Genomic DNA, 13,766 nt, shown 5'->3' on the forward strand with positions numbered 1-13,766 from the left:
TTAAATATCTCTTAAATATCAATTGTCTGTAAAAAATGAAAATAAAATTGGTATTCTTATAAAAAAACTATAAGAAAATATTGATAAATAAAGCAGTTTTCTCTTCACAATGTTACGAATTACGTACATAGGACACGTAAAAAAATTATCGATTTGTATTTTATATCACCCTTTTTGAGTAATACATTTAAAATTATTTTTCGATGAATTTTTGTGCCTTAAAAAAGTTATCTTTTAATTATAAAGAAAATTTATCAATCATAGTGAATTTAAAATAACTTTATTTTTATCGTTAAAAAGTTGCATACATAATAAATAAGCCATACATTTTTGAGGAAAAAAATTTGAAGGAGATTCGCACATCTGGTTTTAAGTACCGTTGGTGATATCGTTTTGTGTTTTATTCTAATCTCATTTTTTATGTTTATCCTGATTTGCTTTAATGGCTATAAAATATTCTAACAATACTATTTTTTCGGTACTATGAAATAAATCAGTTCTACTTATTCTTAAAAATGCACACACAGACACACACACACACACACACAAAAAAAAAACAGATACGGATAACAGATACTAATAATACAGATACAGATAATTTTAATAGCTAAACAAGAAATGAATTCTCTCCATATAAAAATTATACAAATATATACATATTTTTTGTTTGTTTCAGGAATTAAATATTTCTTCCTAATTTCAAGAAATAATTTTACAATTCAATGTAATAAAAAAGTATCCTGAGGGTCCCATCCCCTTAACGCGAATAAAGGGAAAAAGAGAAATCTGTGAATGCGTTGAAAAGTGAACTGACCGGTTATTCTTGGAATTATCGTATCATTGAATTGCATATCACTGAAATTTATCGGAGCTGTGCGAAGTCACCCCTCTGGTTAATGGTAGCGACCTTGACTTTCCGATATTCGCATTTGAAAATGCACTATCCCATACAGATTGCTTTTAACTGCTTGTGACATGACTTTCCGATTGCTGCATGCATTCTGTTTAGTAACTGGTGCCATCTATTAGTAGAATATAGAACTAAAGTTACCATTTTAAAAAATACCACATATTTATAATTCTACTTTTTCAGAAAATGGTGTACATAAATAAAATAAATACATCAATAATAAATAAAATAAATAAATACATAAATAATAAATAAAATAAATAAATACATAAATAATAAATAAAATAAATAAATACATAAATTCATAAATAAAATAAATAGTTTTGAAAAAAATCAGATTTTAAAAGTAAGCTGAAATAGATAAATTAATTCAATCACATGTTACTCAAATTAGTAAATTAAATATTAATTAAAATTAATAAATTTTATATTTAATACTAATTAATAATTGTTAATTAATAAAATGATTGAAATAACAGATATTTGAAACAAATATTTAAAAATAACAATAGCAAAATTATTTGTCATTCAAAAATCGTGGATCCCTAATCTATATATTTGATGTAAAGACCACACATTAAATTTCATCTGGCTAGGTTGACTATATGCCTGTTTGAGCGCCGACTTATAGACAGATAAAATTCCCTCATTTCTGACAACATTGATTCTAGTGAAAAAGTAAAACCGCACAATAGCACACGAATTCAAGGATTGATGTAATGATTACTAGTCAAAATTAATCCCTTTCAATAGATAAATAAAAGATGTTTATCTATTGTTTATGTTTTTAGCTTAAAAGATGCTAGCCACTTTCAGCCACTAGCTGTTCACCCACCTTATTAATTATACTAATTTTGCCATATCAGCTAACTTTGGTCAAATGTATTTTACCACAATAAATGAAAATAACATTTTAAAAGATTCTTGCACAATAAACATAGAGTTGAATAGCTATGCTTACAAAGTGGCGAAGTTAACTGGCGTAATCGGTCTGGGGAGTTATAACTTTTTGCAATCATTTTCGAAATGAGGTGGCGGGGACAGGTGATCATTGGTGACTTATCTAAGGATCATGAACTTTTATGTGAAATAGAAATTGACGAAATCGAACCAACAGTTGAGGCTGAGTGACTGGTTAACCTTCTTTCCTCGTTATTTTAAATATATAGATTGCTGATTTAATGTTATCGCTTTTGTCATATTTAAATCATATAAATTCCCTGAAAACCATGGCTTTCGAAATTATTTGCGGTGTTTTTTTTTTTATTCCTGACTTCTGTCAGTGCTTATCCCACGCAACGTTTTTCATTTGGCTTTTTTTTTTCTCTCGTCTATTTTCTTTCTACATTTTTTAAAAATAAAAAAAATAAAAGGCGAAATTTTGCAAACCAGACCATAGAGGGGATTGTGAAGTAGAAAATTTTCCGTCGATTTAGCACTATGATATATGTCAAAATAAATATTAAGGCCCCCTATAAATCTCGAGCATGAGGCGACCGCTTCTATCGCCTGTGTGGAAAACTACCATTGTTGAGGATGGTGACTATTTCATTTGGAGATGTCAGTTTGATATTTCTATTTATTTGGGGAGGGGGAGGGATTAGACTGAAAGGAGAGAGAGAGAATTTAGAAGCTTTTGTTTTTGTCTATATTTCAGGCCATCTATATCAATAATTGGAGGAATTAGATGAAAATTCGTCGAAAATTTTCCGATAGCATCATAGGTAGATAAATCTTCTATTTTGAAACTAAGAAGCCAATCTTTTCTGTTCGAATATCTTTTGATTTCAATAGACATTCTCGTTTCCTTTGAACCTGGAGTCATTTTTCTGATTGAATTTCTGAGTCAGATTCCATTAAAGATGCTCGGAGGGGGAGGAAGTTTCTTGTGCGGTTCGTTCTAGAGTTTAGATTTTGAAAATTGGTTTCTCGCGAAGAGGATGGTGCTGAATAAATTGGATGAATTTCAATCCCAATGAACAAAATGCAAAATGATACAGATTACGAAAGAATATAAAGTATTCTTTATTTTTGGCAATGAATAATTTTGACTCTAGTGCGACATGAACCCTCCAAAATTAAAACTAATGTAAAGTAAATTTCAATTGGGTCATAATATCCTATGTATAATGAATTGAATTATCATGGTGTGATTTTTATTAAATATTCTAATTTTAGTTTTAAAAAATATTTCTTGAAGCCGTATTAAGAGGAATTGTTTTTAATATATCGATAAGTAGTTTCTAAGAAAATTTTATCGATATCAAGGAGAATCGGAAGGGCATAATTTCGAAGTGTGTGTACATTTAGTTAAAAAATTAGAAAAATTATTGATAGTAGTTAAAAATGTTTCGGCATTTGGGAAAGTATTTAATACAAAGTGCTCGCTCAAATTTAATACCCTCTGCCAAAACTTGTAATCCAAGTAAGTATTTTGGTATCACTTAAATTTTTGTTACGATAGCAGTGTATCATTTTATTAGAAGTTTGTAGTGAGAAAACAAAGTTCAAGATTTTAAACTATTGTAGTTAATAAAGATTTTTTTTTTTCATTTCTATATGAATCTATTTCTTCGTTTTTATCGCAGGGTTTTGGTTTGGGTAGTTACTGATTTTGTTATTCAAAAGTTTGTTATTAATATTATGAAAGTGAGTCTCGAACACAAATTGAATCTTATTTATTACAGATTATTAACTAGTTGTTGAAATAGATTTCTTAAATAATTTAGCTCTTTTATTAATCTCTTTCAGAATAGAGACAGCCTAAGCGGATAACTGATATTTACACTCTATTAGTTAGGAAAATAACATATTGATATGCATTTTTTTCTCTGCTTTCAAACATCCGAATGTTTTGGCTTTTACTTTTTTTGACGCTTTTTTTATTTAGTGAAATCAAAAAGGAAATTTCCTAAAATTGAAATATAATGGTGTTAAAAGTTGCATATTTAGTATCCATTGTTATTGAAAAGTGGTAAATGTTATGGTCATTTTAATGCATTGATTATTTTTTATTACAGTTGCTGTTTCAGCCCTTAGATACTCTTCGAAAAAAGAAGAATCTGATGAGGAATTTGATGCCCGTTATGAAGCTTATTTTAATCGACCGGATATTGATGAATGGGAGATCCGCAAGGCCATGAATGATCTCCAGGGTATGGACTTGGTTCCAGAACCTAAAATTATCATTGCTGCCCTCAAAGCTTGTAGGAGATTAAATGACTATGCTCTTGCTGTAAGGTTTCTAGAAGGTGTTAAGGTAAGACATCACTTCATCTGTCATTTTCTTTTAAATTCAACCTTTAAAGGAAAAAGGTTTTACCACAAAATGAGACCTGTAGGTTAAATTGTATCTTAACCATATTTTTTGCCCTCACCTCTCTTAAAATTTATTAAGTGACATTTACTTTGCATTCGTTTTTAAAATATTCAATCCTGGTTATATTGAAAGAAATTATTGAACATAATTTCTAATTATTTTTTTAAATTCTAAGTTTATTATTATTATTTATCTGTTTAACATCAAAGTATTATTCCTTTACTATTTTCTTTTTATGTAGTCAAAAATATATGTTTATTTCCAGGCATATTTTTTAAAAACATTTAATTATATTGTAGAATTAAGCTTTTTTTTTTTTTATTTACATCTACTCGAAAGCTATATTTATTATTTGACTTTTATATTTAAAATTTAAGTCGAAGATTTTCAAAATAATTTTAAAATAAAAATTAAATACAAAGAATGCTTAATCATCTCTTTAGATATAACTCTTAGTTATATCTAAAATTGAATGTATAATCATATTAGGAAATATATAAAAAAAGTCAGTTGATAGTTATTAATGTTGTTGTTGTTTTTTTTTCCCTTGTTATAAATAGAAATTTATATGAGGTATTCAGTGTAAAACAGTTTTTGGAATGAAGATTCATATAATCCTGTAATAATTGTGTGAACAATCATAAGTTTATCTTTTAATGGCAAAGAAAACTGTTTTGTTAATGGTTTAGAGGGGGGGAAAAAACTTAATTTCTAATCTTTTATATACAGGAACATAAAAAGGAATCGCTATTCCTTTTATAAAATTATGTTAAATAATAAACACATATGCACATAAATTTTATACGAAAGTATTAAGAATTTTATATCCATTTTAGTATATTTTAATATATATATTAATCACTCAATAAGCATCAGATGAGAATTGCGTATCTCTGCATATCCTGTAAATTATCTCTTAGAGTTTCAACGTAAGATGTTTCTCAAATGCTTTAGGTGTCTGATATTAGTAATTTCTTCACTGTGCATAATATTACCTGGAGATGTCACAAGAGGTAAGATTGAGCTGCCATCTGTTCAATCCATGGAAAATTTCTTATTTAAGATTTAATGCACAGATAAGCAAGATCTTTCAGCAGCAATTGGGAAAAGATATGGATTGGAGTAGAAGGCCTAAACTTACTCGTTTGGACTTCTTTGTCTGAGAATGTTATGCATGATGTTCTTTTCCTGACACATATAATGCTAAATCATAGCTGCAATTTAATAAACTTGAATAAAATATAAAGATAGACATCTATCAAGTGATTACTGCCAGTTCATAGCATGTTGACTATCCACACTTTTGCATGTGCAACCGGATGTATTTATTTCATCAAAATAGGCATGTAATTAAAGTTGAAAAGGATGTTTCTTTAACAATATTAAAGCAATCGGATTTTTTTTGGAAGCGGGCATTGCCATAACATCAAAATGGACACTCAAAAGTATCAAAGGCACATTTGCAATAAAATACTCTAGGACAATTTTTTTTGTTATTGATTTTTTAAAGATATTAACAAGACCAGATAATCAAGTGTTCACTCTGTATGAAAGATTTTATTTTTTTTTGCCATTTTCAGGGGTGTTTGTGCTCCGGGGAAACCCCGGAATTCCGGGGATTTTGAACTTCGATACCCGGAAATTCCGGGGATCGTCGTTCAAAAGGAAGTAGGAATAATAATGAATTATTTATTTTGATCTGGGTAATTTTGTTTGCTTTGAAAGCAGAAAACGCAAGGTCAGTGTGTGTGGTGAAAACTTTTCCTCTCTTTCACCAAAGGCAGTGATAATGCGTGAAAAGGTCGAAAAAACTTCTTTTTTGTTCTTTCCTTATTGCGAGTTATGACTCATTCCCCCGGTTCTCGGACATTCTCTTCTGGATTCTTTTCGGCAAGTAGGCGCGGCAGAAAAAAAAAGGAGAGACTTCGTTCGACCAGATGTGCGATAACGTGACTCTGTGTTCAAAGGTCTTATCTCTCCTGGCGTGGCGCCAATAAGTAGAGAAGGGGGATTTTTCGCCGTATTAGCTATTTGTCATTGATCGCTTCGCAATTTTTTTTTCTCCGCTGTGTAAAATTTTCGTTTCATTTATTGATGCACGTGTAAATTTTTCGTTTCGCTTATTGAAATATTTTTTTATTTATGTACTCAAGAGAATTTCACTTTGAAATTTCAGCATATGAAACAGAAATTACCCCTTAAAAATTCATATCTAATTAGTTTTACAGCATTAGATCCAGAGCTAAGAGGTAAAACCAGTACAATATTAGCTTTTGAAAAATTATCATCTTTTATGTCCCATATTTTTAATGATAATGAAAAATCAAAAGTAGAAGCTGAAATAAGGTTATACCAGAGTGATATTGATATTGCCAAAGAAATGCTCTACACATCTGATGAAAGTGGAAATCAAGTCAAGTGTACAATTGATAAATATTGGTCTAAAGTTTTTAATTTAAAAGATGATTTCACAAATGATTATAAGTATCCTACATTGGCTAAATTGGTCAAAAGCCTGCCTTAGCTGCTTCCATGGTCCATTAGTGGAAAGTGCATTCAACTTAATGGATACACTTGTCACTGACTATAGAACCTCTCTTAAGATTGATTCCCTAGATGCAGTGCAGACTATTAAATATGATTTAATGGCTTCTAAAGAAACCTCATGTGAAAAATATGGCTAAAAAAATCCAATGACTGATCCAATTCACAAAGATCTCTTACTGAATATGAACAGAAGTTGGAAAACATATCAAGAGGACTTAAAAACATGTATTTCAGATGAGTCACCTATAAAAGTCTCTGAAAAACCTTCTACATTAGCAGAAAAGCAAACTGCTTCTACCTCTGCATATGCTTCTTCTATGCAAATTTCTTCAACTGTAAATGAGGAAAATAAAAGTCAACCTTCCTGCAATTATGAAGTTCACCACAAAAGAAAGACAAGCCCACAAACATCAGAAAATAAAAAAAAAGCAGCAGAAATTAGATAATTTTTTTTAAAAGAATTAATTCAGGTAATTTAAAATATTTGCATAAAATGTAGTAGTTTATATGTTTGAAAATTTATGGTTATTAATTTTGCAAAAAAAGTAATTCATTGAACTTTTATAATTAGGTCATTCAATACTTCATAATTGTAATTTTTCATTTCTCCCCCCCCCCCTCTTCTTGAAACTCCAAAATGCCGGTAGTAAGTTTGTAAAAGTTTCAGGGGATTTTTTGGGGTCCCACAAACACCCCTGCATTTTTGAAAGTTTTATTGCCATTTGATCTAACTATGTAAATAATCGGTTCACAAGTTCCAGTTAAAATGGTATGATCTAAAATGACAAACAAAAGGAAAAGAAACCCTAAACATGCGATGGAAGTCAAAGTAAATAATTATGGAAATGTACTGATCTTGCTATATATCATCCCTCTGGGAAGTAAAATCAAATAAAAGTGCCAATCTCAGGATCCTGAAAAAAGAAAAAAGTAGCGATGCATATTTCAAAGAATACTACTATGGATTTGAAGCTTTGTACTTTCTTTATATTTTTGTAAAAAATTCAGAAAGGTAATTATACATGTATGTTTGCCTTTTAATACAATTTTGTAAGTTTAATATTCATTTTTAATGACCTGAATCGCTAAAAAGAAAAAGTAAACTTTTTCCAGCTTTCATTTAAGAAAGGTAAAAGAAAGAAAAATATTCAATGACCTCCCCCCTCCCTTTCTACAAATAAAGACATCATTGTGATTGGATGAATATATTCAAAACACTCTTCTTAACTTTTGTAATACTTATTGTATATTTAGATATGTTAGACAATTCATATAGTCAACTGAATTCCAGATTGAAACAGGGTAGGTAAGCATTTTGTATAAAATGTTAAAATTTTTCAAATACAAAAGATGATTATTTATAAGTAAAGAAAAATAAAATTCACTTGGTAAAAATCGTTTACTAATTTTTGAATAAAGCATCTTCTAAGATCAAGTTTTATATTGCTGTTTTCTACTTACTATTCAATTGAATTTTAAATGTAGAAATTCTTACTTTATTTTTATTAATCATGAATAGGTGAGTATAGTAAACCACTTTGCTTGAAGCAAAATAATTAAGGTAAATTTATTTCGATATTTCCTGCATAATTTATTTTGATATTTAAATCATACTCCCAATATTTTTCCGAGAAAAGTTCTCAGTGTTATAAAATGTATTTAATTAATAAAATGTTCTTGTTGCAGTTGCAGTTAATCTTAATTATTTAAGATTAATTAATTTTAAATTAATTAAAATTTTTACTTTTGCTGTTTATTGCTTTAAGAATTGCTTAAAGCTTTCTATCTTTCTCTTTTTAATCTTTTCATTATTTATCCGGGCATTCAAGTTCTATACTAATGGGTGGGTTTCTTTTCAAATGAGAAATTCAGGATGGGACGCAAGTTATCACTAAACATGCCCTCACTGGCCCATTAGTAAAGAAATAGCATAGATGTGTTGAGTCCATGAAAGAATAAACAATGAATGAATACAAAAGTTAAACAAATATTCAATAATTGCAAAATCATTCACTCTTTCACATTGAAAAATTTTATTTAAAATTTTATGATAAAAACATAACAGTTTAGTTTGCAATTATATGATGCTGATTTTGTCACAAATTTTATTAATATTGTTATCTGAATTATAACTATTAGTAATTTTACCTTTTATATCAATTTTATACTAGGTAAAAATTTCTGCAGCATCTCTGAAAAAGTAACAAAAAAATCTTTCCATAATATCTCTAGATATATTTTAACTTCTTATATGCCCTAATTTCTATAAAATTCTTGTATAAATTTTTATAATTTTTCTCCCTCAAAACAGAATCATAATATGAAAAAAGAAACTTGTAGGATAAGATATATAGAATATAGATATGTATATAAGATATGTAGAAATGTATGTAAAATATGTAAAATAAATGTCTTTTCAACATGCAAATGACATATTTCTCTCTATTACATAATTTTTTTTAATGTAAACATTGCACTTTATATGCTTCATAATTGTTGGATAGTGTTCTGACCCATGACTTTTAAGGTTTGTTTTGCCAGTATTGTTTGAAATATTTAATGAAATTTATTATTAAATTGTATTAAGTATTTATATTGCACTTGAAAGTGAAATGGTGACTAAAAAAAGGGAAAAGTAAAGCTTTAATTAACACCAAATCACCAATAAATGAATTTAAAACTATTATGTGTTAATTCTACTTTTAGACTTGCTGTTTATGGCAACACTAGTAAAAGCTTTTCAGTTTAACTTCTTTGAGTAGCAGAAATGTTTCATTTCTTGGTTAGAAATTGGCTGAGTACCAAAGCAGTATACATGTTGACCCTGCAATTTTAAAACAGTAATAGGGCATCCAATGATATCAGATGAAGAAAAAAGGCAAATAAAGACAGATTGAGAATCTGCTAATTTGAAAAGAAGAGCTGAAAAGTTTACAAATTCCAATTAAACTAACTTTCACCATGACCATCAATAAGTCACAATGTTCGAGTTTTGACAAAATTGTCTGATTATTAATGATCAAGGTACAATATTTTCAAATGATCAATTATATGTAACAGTGTTCAGAGTGAAATCTATAGCTGGAATTAGAATTCAGGAATTAAAGTAGGCAGTATTAAAAATATTGTTTTTGAAGATGCTCTTAGTAAAAATTAAGCAGCATGAAATATTTTCTTTTAATGGTTTTAAATTTTTTAAAATTTGTTTAATTTTTTTATTTTATGTTTTAATTCATTCCTACTGAAAATTCTGAATCCCTACTGATAGGATTTCTTCTGAATTTTTACTAATGCTGAAATATATATATAATTAGGAATTCAGGGTTTTTGTTCATGACACTTTTAAAACTGTTTGTTTCCATTTATTTTTGTTGTCTGAAGGGAGGAAATCAATTCCTGAAAAAAGCCCACTAACCTTAGGACATGCATGATTCGAATACAACATCGGAGTTGCTGAATAAAAGCAAGCAGGAAGTGAAACTTTTTACTATATATAGATTTAAAAAAAAAAAAAAAAAACAGCAGTTTGCAAAGGCTACATCATCTGTCATGTTCCTTATTGTTCTTTTCTAGAGCTTCATTTGAAAGTATTTTCATACAGTACCTGAGGTCCTATCTAGCTTGTGGTGTAATTTGGGCGGAGCAGGTGAAGCATGTGTCCTGGACACCATTACCAGAGGGTGTAAAATTGAAGAATCAATTTATTGCATTTAAGAGAAACACATTTTTTTGTTAGTTTGTTTTCCTCTTTTCTTCCTTCTTTATTCTAACTTTCATTATTCTTCAGTTTTTTCCAAATGTAAGTGATTTTATAAAAGTGAGAGAGAGTATAAAAAATATAAAAATTTTTTACAACTTGGGGATATTCTCAAGCTAAATTTCTCAAAATAAAATAAATAAAGATTTTTAAAAGAAATTTATTTACCATGAAAAGCAAGAGTACTTTTCAAAGATTGGGGCCTCAGTGTGGGACAGGGGGAGGATACACTTGATAATAGTCAGAGTTTGTTTAAAAAAGAAAACAATACTTGATCATCCTACAAACTACACAGGGTTTTTTTACAGTATATATGGAGATTAACTGATGTAACCTTCATATTCATACTTAATGGGTTAAATTGATGACAAATATGGAATAAAATACTAAGCTGAGTTTCAAAGAATACGGGAAGGGCTTTTTTGGGAAAGTATAAAGGAAGTCATTAATATTTAAAATTTCCATGTGTAAAGGAAATAATGTTTATGATGGGTTTTTTATTATTATTATCTATATATGTTTGTCTATTTTTTTTTTTCATGATTTAAGTGTATAGTGTTCTTTTTATCTTTTTTTTTAACTAAGAGATTAATGAAAGGCATTTTCTTAAACAGTTTTCTAATTCGTAAAACTTTTACAGAAATAATTGTTCCAATTTTTTATTTAATCCCATTTTAAATGATTTAAATTACACTGCATAAAATTTTCTAAGTAAGTTTGGAAAAGTTCATTCAAAACTATATATATATATAATGTAAACACATATTTTTTTAAATTTAACTTCAAATTACTATCAAAGGTTTCGGAGGGCCAAGACTTACACCTTGTAATTGTCCCTGCTTCCTAAATAAATTAATTTTACTTATGTTTTACTATTAGAATTTTGATATATGTCAAATTTTGTAACTAGATATATCAAATGAACTTGAATGGTTGATTTGTTATGTAATCTGTTGATGAATGGATAAGTTTTAAAATTGACAACCTAGAAGGGGCATAGTATATGATATTTGCTTAAAAAATTTAGGTCCCAGTTATGTTTGGGTTTATGTTGGCATATACAAGGGCAAATACTAACATTTGAAGGAGGGGGGGGGGATTCATGCCCAAGAATATAATCTTTGATATGGAAATTTTCTTGTGGAATTTGGGGGTAAGTAAAAAGCACAAAATCGACTGAGAATAAGATATTTGGGATTATATATGTGCCTTTATACGCTGTATGATCTTATTTTGAATGCAAAATTAGAACTTATATTTTTAAAACTTTAATTTCTTTGGAAATAAAAGGAAGTATTCGTATAAATCAGTACTTAAAGCTTCCATAATTGTCAAAATAAAATTTACCCTAAGCATCATCCATATAAAACTCAATATATAGAGTATATTAGAATTTTAATAATGTGTATTACATTTAGTACTCTTTTATAGACACATTGTCTTGATTATATAAGAATTTATTACATCTAATATTCATAACACTGAGCTTAAACTAGTCTCCAATGCCGAATTGGCTATTCATCGAGGAAGGTTTTAAATAAATAAATAAAATTGGATATGTAAGGCTGCAAAAGGTAGATTATAAAAATAAACCGATTCATTTGATATCTTTATCTAACCAGTTTCGATCAAAGGTATTTTAATCAATCGTACATAACCTGACCAAAAGTTCAAATATAATCACTTTTGTGCAGCATTTCTTCCAGACTACAAAGTATTGTCTAAGGTTAGGAGACAGGGTCATGACTTTCCACTTGTGCCCACCCCTCTACGGATATGCTTTTTTTCTAGCCATTTCTATGTAAATATAATCCAAAAATGCAAATGTTTAAGTAAATGATGTTTTGTGTATAGTGTTCCTATTAAAGCATTATTCAATTTTAGATTTCTTTGCTCCAATTAGAAGACATCTATAATTCATTCTTGATTATCTTTAATGTCTTGGAAAGCTAAGCATAAAATGTAATGTTTGGTGTAGGTATGCAAGGAAAACAAGATCACAAACCTCTTTAATTTTTGAAACTGATATTAAAGATTAGCTTATATATTAGGAATGATTGTAATATTTCTGTTAAAAGTACATAGCTATTTTGCTTCAATAAAAATATTTAAAATACTAATGTAAATTTTTTAAAATTATTTCTGCTAAAAAATTTATAAAATCATTACGACTATTATTTAAAATTCGTCCTCTTGGCATTTATTTCAGGATAAATGTGGCATTCGTGTGAAGGAAATATATCCTTATATTCTGCAAGAGATCAGGCCTACTTTGGATGAACTGGGTGTTTTAACACCAGAAGAAATGGGATATGATAAACCTGAACTTTGGATGCCAGATGTTTGGGAGAAGCCTATGTTTAGAGGGTAAACTAATAACATATTTAATAGTTCTGATAATTATAATCTTCAATAATATATCAGATAGTATATTTTTACCATCTTGTTTGTGTATGCTAACCATTCACTATTGTAACATTTACTTAAAGTTGTAATTGATTGAAGTTATTATTTTCTTCAAGAATATCATTTGATCTAGCATCTTTAATGCTATTATCTTGCTATGCTTTCTTGATAGGATTACAAATTTTAAATTAATTTTTTTCAATTCTATCAATGTAATGTAATGGCTTAAAATTGAATCCACCCCCATCCTTTTTGCATTGCAGGTAATTGCTTTATATTCTATTATTTCATTTTCTGTGTATCTTCAAGCTGCTTCACATTTAATTTTTAAACAAATGGCATTCTTAAATTTTAGTTAGGCAAGTGTATAAGCTACCTGTAATAAATTTTTTTTAAAAGTGTATCCGAAATTATTTTAACTGTTATTAATTGTTCTTTTTCTGTTTTCAGGAAAAGTTCATGAATTTAGATTATCCAATAGAGAATATGCTCTCAACTAGTTGTAAAGAATTAGTTGTTTTAAATCAAGATAATTTGCGCTGCAAAAAAGAGTGGTACATTGAAAATCTTATTGTACCAATAAAAATTGTAAAAGTCTTTTGTTTTGTTGTTGTAATTATTTTGCAAGCTATTATTTTTCCTTCTAAATGTATTGATTATTTTCAATAAATATAAATTTGCTGATATATTTTTAAATAGAAATCTTTTTAATATTTTAAACATATGTAACCAAGCATTTGTATTTAAAAAAATTAATTTCAGAATTTATTGTATGCAGGAATATTTAAGTATAATGGATAGAAAAAATGAGAAATTTTAACAGTTGC

The 13,766-nt window shown here is 28.2% G+C and overlaps 1 protein-coding gene across 1 annotated transcript; it reads left to right on the forward strand.

Moving 5' to 3' along the window:
• Window positions 1-3,165: 3,165 nt before the first annotated feature.
• Window positions 3,166-13,536, forward strand: LOC129963431 (cytochrome c oxidase subunit 5A, mitochondrial-like). Its single transcript, XM_056077790.1, has 4 exons — window positions 3,166-3,335; window positions 3,931-4,169; window positions 12,743-12,900; window positions 13,390-13,536. The coding sequence occupies exons 1-4, from the start codon at window positions 3,257-3,259 to the stop codon at window positions 13,400-13,402; spliced, it is 489 nt and encodes a 162-aa protein (XP_055933765.1). The 5' UTR covers window positions 3,166-3,256; the 3' UTR covers window positions 13,403-13,536.
• Window positions 13,537-13,766: the final 230 nt, after the last annotated feature.

This window comes from Argiope bruennichi, chromosome 3 (genome assembly GCF_947563725.1).
Source record: "Argiope bruennichi chromosome 3, qqArgBrue1.1, whole genome shotgun sequence".
In the NCBI taxonomy this organism is placed as follows: domain Eukaryota; kingdom Metazoa; phylum Arthropoda; class Arachnida; order Araneae; family Araneidae; genus Argiope; species Argiope bruennichi.

What these genes read in the sequence shown, in the direction of transcription:
- LOC129963431 (XM_056077790.1), top strand. Translation starts at nt 3,257, where the DNA reads ATGTTTCGGCATTTGGGAAAGTATTTAATACAAAGTGCTCGCTCAAAT. An exon ending in TGCCAAAACTTGTAATCCAA is followed by an intron (nt 3,336 to 3,930) that starts GTAAGTATTTTG and finishes TTTTTATTACAG; the next exon opens with TTGCTGTTTCAGCCCTTAGA. An exon ending in GGTTTCTAGAAGGTGTTAAG is followed by an intron (nt 4,170 to 12,742) that starts GTAAGACATCAC and finishes CATTTATTTCAG; the next exon opens with GATAAATGTGGCATTCGTGT.